We start from the raw sequence: 15,636 nt of genomic DNA, 5'->3' as shown, positions 1-15,636 counted from the left end.
AAAACCGCAAAAAATGAACATTTACATCTCTAGTGAACTGGACACTTTTCATTGACAATATTCGACAAAACAACAAAAAGAACAAAAAATACGGTTAAACTCAAAAACTCGATTAAAAAATTGAAAAAAAAAATAGAGTCAGGGTCACAAAAGTAAATAAATGAGCAGCCTTCAACTGAAGCACTTATGCTTCAAGAGAAAGCCGATAAGACCTGTCAGTTTTACACCTAAGCAAAAGAACATCAAAAGGCATAAAAATCGCGTAAAAAAGACCGACAGGCTGATATAATTGCTACAAACTTCGTTTGAGAGCAATTAATTACCTATCGAACTAACAGTTAAGCGAAGTCACTGATAATTCATTAGAAACCTAATAAGAGCATTAAATATTAAGCTTATACAAAAGGGGCATCCAAAAAACCCAAAAATTGCCTTTTAAGGGACAACCTATCATATTTTCATCATAATAATTCATTAAATAATAAATGAAATCAAACTACAAAAAATCATTACTCATGCACCTAATCAGATTCACACATACCTCATTAGAAAGTTGATAAGACATGAAACTATTGTGACTAATCAACAGGACGTCAAGAAGGACGAAATTTACGAGCAAACTCGAAAATTAAAATTTCAACACAGCAAAAAAATCTAAATTCATTAGCTGCCAATTAACGTCTGAAATTAATTTGCACGCTTTACAGTTGACGCTTTAAACTAATCGCTTTGTCGCTCCCTTTACTACTCTAGCTTGACAAAAATCACTGATCCATTTTGACTGCCCATTAACATAAAAATGACGAAAAAATGGGTGAGCAGATTTTAAAAAATGACAGCCCACCAATACAATCCAAATTCGTTGGATTGTAATAGAGCACCGCAAAAAAACTACTCTCGGCTTACAGTTATGGAAATTGAATAAAATACAGTACTCGAATAACTCAAAATCAATTAATCATCACTGAATAAAGAAGTCTCTGCTGCTAATCTTGTATGGTAGCCACGCAAGCAAAACATGCAGTTAATTATTTAACTTTTGTAGAAATGTGAATTAAATTGTAAAATTGTGATTTTCGACACATACCGTAGTGCCCATAGAATAAATTTATACAAATAATGAGTTAGTCAACCTGATACAGTGTTATGAAAGATACATTTCAACTCTTGTATTATACAAAACATATTGCAAAGTTCAATGGCAGTCAAGAAGTCGATTGCTGGTACCAGTGGCATTATATTTAAAATTTTTACATTACACAAAATATACAGAGTAGTCAAATCTTCTACAACTAAACATTTTTATTTACTTTAAATAAATCACTTCGGTTCTATTCTGTTCAGTCCCCAAAATTCCATTGATGACACTCAAATGGTGTTTTTATTTAACACTTTACAACTTAAAATAGCACGTCCGAGCTTTATTTATGTCTCTACAAAGGTTGGAGGGGGAGCAGAATAGATCCGTAAAATCTTTCTCAATGACTACTAATACCCACTGTAAGATAGCATGCTACGTAAAATATAAAAATTATAATCAATAGAAGAGCCAAGTGCCATGGAGTGCCGCAACGACCACCAATTACCAAACACCCAACAGCAAACTTCGGGTATTTCAGTGTCCTTCCTAATAGCCATAGCCTCCACCCATTCCCATATGACCTCCACCCATCTGCTGCTGCTGACCAGTGAAACCTTGAGATCCCACAAAAGCGCTATTTGGGTCCTTAACGCCAGAGCCCAGCATGCTAGCTCTATCGTCCTATTTAAAAAAATTAAAACTTAAGTCCATACTATCACATTTAGGTTATCTACCATTTTCAATTGCGATAGAAAACAGACACTAACTTGTCCGTCCAGGTTCTGGTAGGCCTGGCCACCACCTTGAGACATGAAGCCTGGCATCGCACCGCCTAAAAATAGACAAACTTCAAAGATAAATGACGCAATTTTCTTTAATTGCAAAGAAATAAATGATGTCATCAGATTCCAGCATCAAACATCATGTAGTTGACTTGAACGCACCATCCAGCACAAACTTAACTCGATTTGAAAATACACTAGGTTATCGCGAAAAAGATGTTGCTTTCATATTAAATGAACAATTACTCTGGCATTGCGGACAGCAATTCAGAAGAGTATGCCAAACGAGCATATTTGTTCTCTTTGAATGATACCCAGGTAACAACGTATCAATCAAGGTACAAAGTAAATCAAATTAAAACAAACAAAATTACAGATTTACACCATTCGTTATTTCAAAAGGTAAAATAATCTTTTAAATTCGAAAAAAATTTAAAATGGAAATCCATGTCTTATTGATTTCTCTTTGAACTGAAACGTATTCCCGCAAATCTGCTGGAAGGCAGTACAAACTCATTCATTTGAAGCAGAGAGTGAGGGAACTCCGAAGTCAAACGCAAAAAGGCTGAATTCCGTTAAACGAAAAAGGTAAACGAATTTAAAAATAGCAGGACGAGTACTGAATTACAATTCAGAATTGAACAGACTGATGGCAACGTTAAAAGAACAGGCTACCACAGTAAACAAATCTTATATCAAGTTGTATTTAAGTTAGGTCCAATGAGGTTCAGCTCAAAAGTCTTTACATAAAAGAACAAAAATGGCATTTGGCAAAAACAATTTTTTTAATAGCTTTAAAACTGAGGGGCAGCAATGTGATTGAAATACGCAACTAAACCAAAAAAAAAATCAGCATCTAACACCCTATACATCGATAGAAAGCACATGTCAATTTAAACCAAAACAACTGAGGGACAGTGTACCAAGGAAACGCCAAATTCAGGCAGCAAACAGAAGTTCAAACTTTTTTAAAACAAATTTTCACAATGCCAATAAAATCATTAACAATAAATTGAAACCTTTAAATGGATTCAATTATGTCTCATTAGAGATCAAATGAGACCTGCCATAAATGAGACTTGTGCTGCAACAGAACGAAAACTATTTCAGTCACTGTACTTTTTTTAAAACCAAGTCAAAATTGTTAAAACCGGTAGATGTCAACAAAAAAATTGAATAGTGTTAATAATGACTCACTAGAGGTAATGCGACATATCATTAGTGAGACAAATCGACAAACGACAACTTTAAAAAAAAACAAAAATCAGTAATGCTTATTTTGAAACAATTCGTGTTTAAGTAGTGAAAAAGTTAAATATTAAAGAAAAACAATTAATCAGAATCAGATATGACTAATCAGAGAGCCTAGAAACTTTTCAATTGTCAGAAGAACTACAATGACTTGCAAAACTAACAAGAAATCAAACAATTTTTCAAAACACGTCATGCACGCGTCCTGAAAACAATTAGATATGTATAGAAGCAATTGAAGATTAATATTTGAGTATTTACAGAGCCTTGATACCTGTCATTAATGAGGAAACGTGTCAGAACAATAAAAAAAGCACAAAAGCAGACATAATCCAAAAAAAAATCTATTTTTGAAAACATGAAGTCTTCAAAACCGTTAACTGAGAATAATGAAGATCCAAATATGTTTCCCAACAGCAGTCAATAGTGAGACTAAAAGACAGAAAAAAAACTAAAAGAATGGAAAGTATATCTTTTTTAAGATAAGTAGTCTCAGAGTCGTCGATACAGTGCTATTACAGAAGATCCAAATATGTTTCCTAACAGCAGTCAATAATGAGACTAAGTGACAGAAAAAAAAAAACTAAAAGATTGGAAAATAGATCTTTTTTAAGATAAGTAGTCTCAGAGTCGTCGATACAGTGCTATTACAATTCAGATCAGTAAATATGCTTCTTTAGAGAGACACTGTGACCTATTATTAATGAGAACTACCAATTTACAAAAACCAACAAGAAACCTTCATAGAGAGAACACCGAGAGAAGGGAAAGGAGATGGAGGACAAAGTCAAAAAATAGTGTATCTACAAAGTTCTTAAGCAAAAGTATCCGCAAAATGATAAAATTCTACTTCCGAGTTATTTCTATTCTTCTATGCTTATTCTGTTCAAAAAAATCACCCACCAAACACCTGACACAAACACATTAAACAACAAAAACTGCAAATAGCGGGAAAACTTGAAAGAAAATTAGAAACTTGTATTATTTAATTCAGTGAAAAGTTCACTGTCTATCCTCCACCGATAGAATAGTTCTAAAACAACAGACAAACACCGGCCGAGACTTGCTCAAAATTACTTAATTAATTTTTAACAAAAACAGCTGAAAATTAATATCAGTTAAATCAAAAGACAGTTAAATCAAAAGAACTAAATTGAAGCCAAAAACTCTAATAATAAAAACTGCTAAAAAACAGTCCAACATGGCAAATAAATAGCTCAAGATTGGATCTTGGAAGTATATTATTTTCTTCAGATGGTCAGACTAATGTTTTTGATAAACAATACAAACACCTTTAACGAAAAAAAATTGGAAATTGAATTTAAAACTAGCAGGTCCGTACAGGCTATCTGAATGCAATTTATCTTGAAACTTAACAATTGATATTCTCATCGAAAACTTATTCGTGATAACTGGTGTACATGAAATCGTTAACGATTTTTTTTTTGCAAAACTAATTAAGACACACCAACAAACAATGACGAGAGCCAAATATGTCAAAGAAAGGTTTTATGCGACTTAAGAGTTAAACATTCTCAGAGAGCTTTAAAAAAACAAAAAAGATAGAATGAGGTATAAAAATGGACAGAAAGAGAGATCGATAGCAGCAGAAATGTATTATGAATCCGAGAGCAACTAAATTTAATAACACGAAAAAAAAACCGAAAAAACAGAACAAAAGAAATATCTGAAAGCATAGAAGGAAAACAGAAAAAAAACAAGAGTCTAGGAGAAAGCCAACGTGAGCGAGAAGCGAAAAAAGAGGAATTAACGAGAAAAAGAGAAACTAAAATCAAAATTGATTAGACAGGAAAGAACAGAGAGAATATAATGCATCAAAAACCATGAGAACATCAGGACCTGACCGTAAGAAAAACAATAGGAAGCAAAAAATTAAATCAAAAACAGACAAATAGGAAGAAGTTAGTAAACAACAAAGAAAAGAAAGAGAGAGAGAGAGAGAGAGAAAGCAGGAAAAAGGAACGTGAGCGAGAGAACGAACGCGAAAAAACAAGAGCGATAGAAAGAAGGCAAATGGGTCAGCAAAAAGTAAGAAGCCGAAATCATTAGAAAGAAACAAAAACAAAAAAATAGAAGATCGCACAAAAGAAAAGAAGATAGAGAAACTGAAGAGAGGGAGAGATGCAACAGTTCAAAAAAAGAGAAAACAGATCCTGGGTGAAACAATGAATTCCAGTTCTCAAAAAGGATGAATGTGCTAATGAGAACACGATGGATGTGACTAAGACAAGGAAAGTGCTGATAAAAAAGAATCTCTGGCAAGCCTTTGCGAAAGACTTTAAGAAATCAACAAACACAGAACTGAGTTAAAGTGCGGGCTAAGCCACCAACATTTTCTTCAAAAAACTTAAAGAAGGAAAATTATATGCCCATCATGTTTTGTGTGCAATAACTTATATCAGCCCTTAACATGAAGAAGTCCTCTACTGAGCGCTAAAGAATTTGTACTTAATTCAAGACCTCAGTTTTGTCATAATGAATTTTATGATACCTAACTTTGGTTTTTGCATCGTGAGCTTTTGGGTCTTTTACGCTTCACAAATTTTAATCGCTGAATTCTACTGCATTAAAAACCTTTCGTACAGTGAAACTTTGGCAAAACGAATTTCCATCGTTCACTTTTTAATCCTTGACGGTTTCGGTGACTTTGCCTTTACAAATTTCCAAGACAACCTTTTTCGTCAACATTAATTTTTTGACACTTAAGTACGAAAAACAATATCAAACTCTTTGTTTTGACACAATTTTGATAATTTACCTTTTCAGTATCAAAAGCTTTTCGGTCACGGAACCTTTTCTGAAAAAGTTTCTGCTCAGAGACCCTTCTCTTAACAACTAATCGACCAATGATTTTTTCGACATTATTGTTTTTGTTTATTGAAACACCGATTATTGTCTTTTTCTCTAGCAAGAAAATTCCGTCAACAGGCTTTTTCGCAAAGCATTTTTCAGTAGATGACACGACCTCTTAGCAAAATTTTGGGTCAATGACCTTTTGGCAACACTTTTCGGTCAATGACCTTTTTGTTACATCTTTCGGTCAATAACCTTTTAGAAACATTAATCGATCAATGACCTTAAAGCACACTTTTTCGGTCATTAACCCCCGATTAAGCAACCGCTTTACCGTGCTCTTTGGTAGTACTGTTAATACATGCTGCTCAGCGATTACCTTAAAACATGCCGCCTTAAGTGTTCACACAATTAATATATAGATTGTTTTGGAACAGCCGCACGTAACAAAATAGCTGCAAAAGCAAAAAATTTACCACTAATTTTCTGGCTTCCTAAATTTTTTTTTAAATGAACAGAAAACCACTTTCTTCCCTCTGCAGTTCAACAATTTGACATAAAGACTTCACATAAAGTTTTCACATTTCACTTTCTGTTTTAAATACACTCCCATAAATTATCGATCAAAAGGCGCTCCACCAATACTCCTCTTCGAGTCAGCGCAAGAAAAGACAGCGCACCAATACAATTCAGATTATTGTAATTGTATAAAAAAGTAGCCCGCCTAAATATTAGCCGGTGAGGCTGACGGCAGCTATTAATCAAACTTAGAAGACAAGAAGGATTGACATCAGACCAATTGCTTTCAAACGACTGGCGCCGGGCTGGCTGTAAGTTCAATCAAGCTGAACTCACTGGATAAGGGGAAAATGGTGTAAGGCAAAAAGGGGGAAAATCGGAACTTACAGACAAAAAAGCTCCACACACATAATTACACAAAGTCTACTATCAGAGGATAAAAAATAAATTAATAAGACAAAAACAAATGAGAAACAGATTGCTTTGAAACAGGTAACAGGACCTGAATCATTCTGAGCACAGCAAAAACCACGGAGATGAAACCTACAACAAAAGCAGCTCCCCAGTAATTTCGGTAAATATAATGCACCGATTAAGGCTTTAAGAGTGCCACTATAGTCAAGCTTTAATAGAACTGCACAGTGGTTTAATAACCTCATGTTTTGCCTGTTTATCCCATTTTTGAGACAGAAAAGTCAAAATAGTCAGACGAAAATTTAAAACATAGCCGTCAGACTGCCAAAATAGCTGCAAAAATACTTACGCGATGTAGAATATAGGCAGCAACATACGAATTGAGTTGATTGAATGCAGTTGCCAACCTTTCTAGAAACTAAAATTTTTTCAAACTAATAAGTTCTTTTCAACAAAAATTGAACTCTTTTCTTCATTCAGGTCGCCATGCTTCATTATTAATATTCATCATTATGCAGGAGCCCATCATGACCTCTAAATTGAAGAGACTTGAGGTGACCTTAATAATGTTAGAAGTCATTTTGAGGGTCAGTCAGCTCTGCTCATAAAACTTAATCAGACGAATCAGCTTGAAACTCGCCGCCAATCAGTTTAAGAGGTCACATGACAATATACCCACTGCCAAAATACCTAATATGCCATTATGCCCAATTTATTCCCTTTGATCTTTTCAACAATCCATTTCAAATATGTTTTATCGTACTTAATCGTTCTAGCAATTTTAATTTTAGGATAGAATATTGGGTTTATTTATTTTGGCTATTTTGTCACATTGAGTATTTTGACCTGACACCAGTTTATGAAATGTCACTCAAAAAAAGTAGCAAAAGAAGTAGCAGCATGAAAAGATCAACAAAATTTCTCTTTTGATTTTGAAGTTTGCGGCGTGAAAAGATGTAGAACGACGAAGAGCGTCAGACGACGAAACAAAACTCAAGATCACCACAATATAGCTACACGCAGCTTACAGTTTCGCATTTAAAACAAGCAAAAAATCACATGACCCAAATAATTGAAAGAAATTTAGAAACAGAGCAAATCAAAATAGCTGTTACCGGTTGGAGTCTTGAAAAGGGAGGAGAGGTCGCCTCCTCTCTTTCCATAGTCAGAGGAGAGCAGAATGATGTAGACTGGCTTGAGCAACATTGCAATTACCGCCATCGTCACTGAGAAGTAGTACAGCCCAGAGGACACATTCCCATCGTCTGCAAATTAACACTTTACGGTCTGATCTGCATAGATATAATTTCACACAAAAATGTTCATCCAGATGCGACACGAAATTATGCACGTTTTTCAGTTTTTTCATCTAATCATACACTCCCAACACTTCAAACCCTTAACAATAATCATTTAATTGAAAGGCCATTAACAACCCCGCAAAGGCAAAGACTAACTTTGACGCACAGCTCTCAAGCAAAAAGCACATTTGGTTTTCCACAAATTCACTGCGTTTCGATCCTCGATATCTTTATATGGAGCCTTCGGGGGGGGGGGGGGGGGCTAGATAGACAAGGAGAAGAGGATCCAAATCATCAGTTGGTGGAGGAGGGTGGATTGTGGGAGTGGATTGATGGCGACTGAGTGTGGGGAGGGCTAAGCTCCAAAGATGAAGAAACGTTCACACCATGAATAAAGTTTCGGTGAATCGCATACTTGGAGACTAGAAGACTTTAAGAGAGCTGCTCAGCCACTTAATTCCCTCCGAGCGTTACATGTTAACTTCTTTTTGAGGACGAAAAGTCGAAAGCGTCAGACGAAAAATCGGTCAAGCGAAAAGTCGCATAAAAACCCAGGACTAATATAATTGCAACAAACTTTGTTTGTGAGCAACTAATAAAACTCTGTTGCCGTTGACACGTTTTGTATTAAAAGATGAACCAATTTCCATCCTTTGCAGCTTCCTGTTTATATTGCTTCTCCACTTAAGAAGATTCTATGAGACCTAGATCTTTTTATTTCAATCGCGCAATCATTAAAAACTAGAGTTTCTACACATTTCATTGAGAGTAGATCGGCCTATATTTTACCATTTGAATCACGTTTTGGTTACACCAATTTTCTATCAATGTTATATCACTTTGAAGAGGCTATTTTCCGTTACATGATGTTATTTTGCAATCATCCGCGAATAAAGGTGTGGAATAGGCAAGTTGTTCGGACAAAATATATAAAAACAGAAGACAAAGCGATGTTTACTTTTCCCGCTGAGTAGCTGCCAATTATCCTCAGAAAGTGACCCCCCTATTAAAGACATCGTTTAGCTTCTCTATAGAGCGTCATCATTATTGCCTAATTTACCAAGTCCATGTTTTTCTCAGAAAATTATGTTTAACCTCTCGATTCTACCTGATGGAGGCCTGAAATATCCAATTAAAGAACACATAACCCCGATAAAGCGATAATTCTACCTATGCTCCAACCTTGAGTTCTTGCTGCAACAATCCAGGCATTAAACACGGCCGCTCAAGCAAACCAATTTCAACCAAACAGGTATGAAGGCATCACCATTATCACCATCTTCTAGCTTGGAATCATCATCATCAGCAACATGCTGTAGTAGTGAGAGAATAGAGGGTGAGGTGAGATGGCCAAGTGAGAAGAATTCTAAGTAAGCGCTATCTACAAATGATCTACATAACTACTGAAACAAATCTACAGCTAAGGAACACTTTCCCTCGTAATTATGTATCACAATATTAAAGCCGTTTTATAATAATAATCTATCGCTCTTCATGCAATGATCGAATGCAGAGTCTGTTGAATATAGAGAAAAAGTTCCTTGGTGTCAAACGATGGTGAAGTGAAGCAATCAAATGAACATCTTTAGGCTATACATGCAATGTTAGCTATCTCTACCAGACGATACCTACCTACTAGGGACTTGTATGAGGTCCCAAAGGAGAGCCACATGTGTATGATATCGAATACGACGCCCATTACTAATGAGACCAGCAGCTGTAAAGTTAATGAGCACGCTATGATACTGTTAATGGAATGAGAATGGAACCACTCAAAGCTGATGACGGTTTAAAAGTATCATCCAACAGCCCTAATGCCATGAGCTACATAATTTTATTTTTAATATGAAAAGAACTCGGAGCTTTTCCCTTTGTGCCTGTCCCTAGAGCAGTGAGTAAGTATTATATACAACCCTCAAGCGCACATATCATAATGACTTACTAAGTAATGAAACGTGTTACATAACTGGGAGGGGCAATAACAGAAACGGTATATCACTTACCGGATCTATTCTGTTTTCCCCCCCCCAGTGTTTTTTACGCCCCCCAATTACAAATTATATGTTGCTATATAGCACGTTGCTATGTAAGAAAATAGATGCTCCTGGGGGGCGTAAAAAATATTAGCTCACTAAGGTGGGGGGCCAAAACAGAATAGATCCCACTTACCATTGATATTGGCTCAGGATTCTCTTTACAAGCCATGGCCCATAAAAAGAGGGCTAAACACCATGCCTCCATAAAAGCATAAGAACGTGGAAGCCAATCCACCATCTGAGTGCTGAAAAAGATAAGATTGTGAAAATCAAATGCATTTAACAAATTTTTCGATTAGAACAATTTACGCGGCAACATAAAGCATATCAATTCTTGTTGACCACTTACAAGACAGAGAAGAGGAAATATATGAATGCTATGGTTTTCACGGACAGGTTGGCTTTGGCAACCACCCCCGAACTGCTGCTCAGCAAAGACTGCATTTCAGATCTGAAAATCATCAGATGACCACAAGGCTCTTACCTATCATTGAATCAGACCACTCAGAATGTTGCTGTTGCTGATGCACACCTCAAATTTGCCTCGGAAGACAGAGGTACATACTCCATAAAAATATATGATCCTTTAGTTGAGTAAGGTTGAACTATGGGGCCTTTCCCTTTATTGCCCCTCCACAAATTTATAGCCGCCCATTATGGTATTTTAGTTATTGAAGGGCTATGCAACCAATGACTAATTTTGTGGAGGTGCTGAAAACTCTTACTATGGAGCCCGTAACCATAATGGAGCCCAAAAATTTGTCATCGGCTGTCCAAAAATTGCAACGAAGCTATCATTGAATGATGCCATATGAAGAGCAACTCAGGCAGCTAGATCTACAAGGGTTCCAAGCACAAATTGAGGATTCTTTATATTCATAATTTGAAGCAGCGAAGTTGAAAATAAACAAATCGCGGTTAGATTGAAGGAAAATTTCAGATCCAGGAGCTAAAAGAATCGAACAATCTACTGTAAAATCCGTGCACTGTCTTTCGGCTACAAAAAACAAGAACGGAAAAAGCTAGAAGCGAATTCACCTTCCAAAACTGCAGATTCGCAAACCGTTTAGAGAAATATGTTCAATTCAGTATACCGTATGGACTCAAGAAAAAACTGATAAACCTAATGTGGGAGTTTGTCAATAAACGATTTTGCGATAAGAACGTCTGCACTTGGCAAACCTTTTGCATTAATCAGCCCTGCAGCAAACCCGCTGCGAATCCCCAACAACAACAACACTGTGTAGGGCTACGGTTTGGGTTGGGGGGAGGGGTTCTTAAGCACGTTAAACCAAGAGATTACTAAAAATTCTCTAAGTCTAGGACTTTAATTTAATTATGAAGATGTAAATATTCAAACGGTTTAATACAGAGTAAGAATTATTGATTGAAATACAAGAAGTATCAAAAAATGAGAAGATGTAAAGCTATTTGGAGAAATGCAGCTCAATTATATGAGGTTTAGTTTCGAATATGGTCTTTGGTTTCGGTCCTATCAATGGTTGATTAATCTTAGGTTATTTTTACCCATTTTCTTTAATCTCTTTGGGATTTTATCATAGTTATTTTCTACCGCACGGGTTCCTGTTAGTTAAACTAACAGATAACTGGTTTACCTGCCTGACGAATGCCGTCAAGAGCAAACATTCCTTGACGTTTCCCGTCAAGATTAAATTCCGTGATGATTCCCATCGTTATTTATGATGTTTTCTTTATTTTGTTAAAATCCGGTTTACTCTTAGTAACCATCTCTTTATGTTCTCCCATTTAATGTGAAAATTTTGAATAGTGCGTTCAAAATGTATTTTATGAGCATGTCATTTATTACAATCTTTGGTTTACTTACTACACTACGACAGAAAAACTTTTGGTTCAATCAATTAACAAATTCAAGCACCAGATAAATAAGCAGTTGGGTGCCACCCATTGTTTGCGTATAAGACACGAGGACAAATAAAACCGACCGAGGGAAGCCTACAAGGATCAAATAGATTATTATAAGCCTTAATTTTGACTGTATTTTTGGATCTTTGGAGATGACTTAAAAAAGTTAATTCATTCTCTCAGGTTTCCCGATGATCTGTACTGTCTGAACAAGAGGAATTTTGCCAATGGAATGAGCGCAATGTGTATAAAGGCAAGCTTAATTTTTCCGCGTCAGCACTGACGTTACGCTAGCTAGTAACGGATGAAAATGTAATTATTAGAAAATGCTCGATTCGCTAATCAGAAGTAATCTTAAAATGAGGAGTTATGTGGGGTCTTCCCATTATTTCTCCCTCCCCCATCATAGTATAATTATGATGGGGAGCTACAGTTTATCTGACAAGTAGGCTGGGGTCTATAATGGGAAAGACCCGTGACCTTGCTGAAAGATCGAAAAGCACAGTTTCTTGTAGAAATCGATGCTTTTGCATATTTCGATTCATGTTGTGGTTGAGGTTTCGCAGTTGACTGCTTGGAAAAAAGACCCAGTCCTTGCAGAGAAGAAAAAATTGACAATTAAAATTTGAATTGTTAAAACCTTTTCAATGAAACCTCGGAAAAAGTGCTCGAACTTACAGAAATTTTGCTTTTCGGCTCCGCTATAGGGTCTACTGTTATTTGGGCGTTAGCGGTCATCTTAGTTTCATATAATTTCACAATTGCACTAATTGATAATAAAGGTGATGATCTGACCGGGTTGGGAGCCCTTGATTAATTTTTGAGGATAATTATTCTGAAATTACGATGAGCGGAGTTTCAAAGTCATCTTAATCATTATTGTAGCCATGGATCATGAGATTTATTATTTCAGAATATTCACAGGCTTTTTAAGTATTAGGGGTTAAATACTACTAAGGCACGTTTGTCAATAGCTTTTTGGGTTACGAGCACGATTTGTTTTGTTTTATCAAAAACAAAGGAACTTATGACTGTTGAGGGAATAAGGTTTTTTTTTGGGGGGGGGGGGGGAGTCAATGAAATGGATGTAAATACAGTCTACATATTCAATAAAATGATCAGAATAGCGGCAATTCTCAACAACAGCTGAGAAGACAATTTAGTTTAGCACTAAAAGTTTTTGTACTCTTACTCACAGTTTCCTGGTTGAATCAGTTCCGCTGCCATTTTGGCAGTTTCTCTGTCCCTCTCTCTCTCTCTCTCTCTCTCTCTCTCTCTCTCTTTAGTATGTGTTTCTTTTTGCTGTCCTTTTGTCATTAGGGGGTCACCCTTTTTAGGCTCCAAACTCTGATGCATTCACTCTTGGTAGTTTTAAAAAAAATGGCGCTGCCATGGAGAGGTAAATGATAAAGAGTGCTGTGATCAGATAGTAAGCAATGATTAAAGAAAACAAAATCCTGCAGTAAAATTCAAACACAGTTTTTTGAAAGACATCGATAATGGGAGCGTAATGAGTTACTAAATTCAGTTAAGAATCTCCACATTGGAATATTAATTGAAATTTCAGTCTTTCTATGTCGGGATACATTTCCTTTTTAATGTGCTTAACTACTAAATTAAAATCATGCTGATCATGGAATGCTATTATTGCAATGTGTCTGTCTTTGTAATCTTCGTTTAATCCAACAATAAAAATAGTGCATACTTTATCTTCAAGAGGTATAGAGTATGATTCTGCAGATGTTGGTATTACCGTGAGAAAAGATTGTTAAATAAATTTATTCACTCATTTAATTTTGTCTGAAGAATAAAAATGTGTAAGTAAGGTTTTGAATAACATTGGCATCAATAAAAATTGGTTAAATTTAAACGATTTTAAAGGAACTAATTGAAAAAGCTGTCTATAATGCTGTCGCATTGTAATGCGATTTCTTTGCTCGCTCTATTATTGCAAAAAATTTGTTGAATTAATTTTTTCTCGCTGAATTAATTAACTACTCAGTAGCATAGTTTTTTGTCACGTAATCCATTCTTTTCGCTGATATTTTTTGCAGGGCCTGAGCGGTTTCACTTTTTACTTCGGAGCAGGGCCGACAACTATAAAGTTTTCTAGTTGAAGAAAAAGATTTCAATCTAAGACTGAATTTTTTACTGCTGATCTTCAGCTTGATAATTCTGTTTGTGTTATTCCCATTAATACTTTTCAGGACCTTGAGGCTGTATTTGCAATAGAGTAATATTGTTGAGTATATTGGCTGCATTTTTGTCAGTTTCTATGATCTCTTGACATATTCTATTGCATATAACGCTGGTGTCAATTAGCGCTCCACGGCCTATTCCGCTATCAAATTTAATTTTGACATAGGACAAGAGATGTTCTCATATTTGGGTTTATATTGTAAATAGTTTCTTAGACTGCTCTATAGATGTGGTGAACTGTTTGCGACTTTTGGGCAATAAGGGCGGCTTTACTAGTTTTTTGATAGGAGGTTAAATTGAAATGATGTTCCTATGTTATCAATTCTACCTCTCTGAGAACATTGACTTCATCGGTGGTTTGAGTCACCACAGGTATAACAGAATGTACCGCCAGATCTATTCACAGGCATATCTGGTCTGGTGGGCAATTGAAGTTGTGACTGTATTAGGTTTCGGGGTTAAAACAATTGAGCGTTGGTGTTCGGGAATCGCGGTCTCTGGTTTCTGTTAAAGAAGTTTTGGCCTCTAAAGTTGATTCCCCTGTAGAAGTTGCGGTACGTTTGCCTCAAATTTTTAATGCTAGGCTTATATGGAACAGCAGGGAGTTGCCAATTTCTGTTAAATGATTGGTTAGGGAGTAGTTTTTATCTCTTTGTGTGGCAGTTTTCATTTTTGCTGTCGTAATGCGATTATCAATTCTTTGAAGATTTTTTTTCAAAAGAATCTTGCACCTGGTTTAAAATAGAGAGCGCATTTATTAAGTTCTCAGACACTGCATTGTTGATTTCATCGAATCTGTTTTCAGGGTAATAGTTCTTTCGACACATGTTTTCAAATGTCATCTGTTGTCTAGGAGTGGTGCAGAGATCGGTCACGGGCGTAGCTGTGGTTTGTTCCATTACTTTTGATCTAAGCAAGCCAGGCTTGGCCTTAAAAAAATTCGCTTCACCTGATCATTTTTGTTGTCCTCCGCAGCTTGTAACCTAGCGGCTCGTGCGTTGGTTTCTCCATCAAACGTGCGTGTTCTGCTCTACAACCTGCTCCCCATCTCCTGGAAGCGCTAATGCTGCAACTGCTGTTCGATTTTTTATTGTTGGATAGGCCTTTTGTGCTCTTGTTTGTAAATCCACCACAAACTTTTCGAGGCTGTCAGTTTTTGGGTTAAATTGTACCTGTTGAAATATAAGAACATGAAATTCTTGAAAATGTTGATTGGCAAAGTGGTCTCTGAGTGCTGTTAGGCTTAGTTCGAGATCGTTTCGGGTTGCATCGGGCAGCGTCTTAAAACATCGCAACGCTGCATCTCTTAATTGAAGATGTAGAAGGTTCAATTGCTGGTTAACGATGATTGCTGC

General features: G+C 36.1%; 1 protein-coding gene across 1 annotated transcript; it reads right to left on the bottom strand.

The window, feature by feature from the left end:
- Positions 1-1,418: 1,418 nt before the first annotated feature.
- LOC142336913 (type-1 angiotensin II receptor-associated protein-like) lies at positions 1,419-10,670 on the bottom strand. The gene is made up of 6 exons (XM_075385896.1): positions 10,548-10,670; positions 10,332-10,443; positions 9,795-9,879; positions 7,977-8,126; positions 1,849-1,913; positions 1,419-1,762 (listed from the first exon to the last, which is right to left on the bottom strand). Exons 1-6 carry the CDS (start codon positions 10,658-10,660, stop codon positions 1,628-1,630), a joined length of 660 nt encoding a protein of 219 aa, XP_075242011.1. The 5' UTR covers positions 10,661-10,670; the 3' UTR covers positions 1,419-1,627.
- Positions 10,671-15,636: the final 4,966 nt, after the last annotated feature.

Source organism: Convolutriloba macropyga, chromosome 3 (assembly GCF_964194025.1).
Source record: "Convolutriloba macropyga chromosome 3, txConMacr16.3, whole genome shotgun sequence".
Lineage (NCBI taxonomy): Eukaryota > Metazoa > Xenacoelomorpha > Acoela > Convolutidae > Convolutriloba > Convolutriloba macropyga.
The sequence above is the reverse complement of the archived record's forward strand: the minus strand, read 5'-3'. Positions and strand labels throughout refer to the sequence as shown.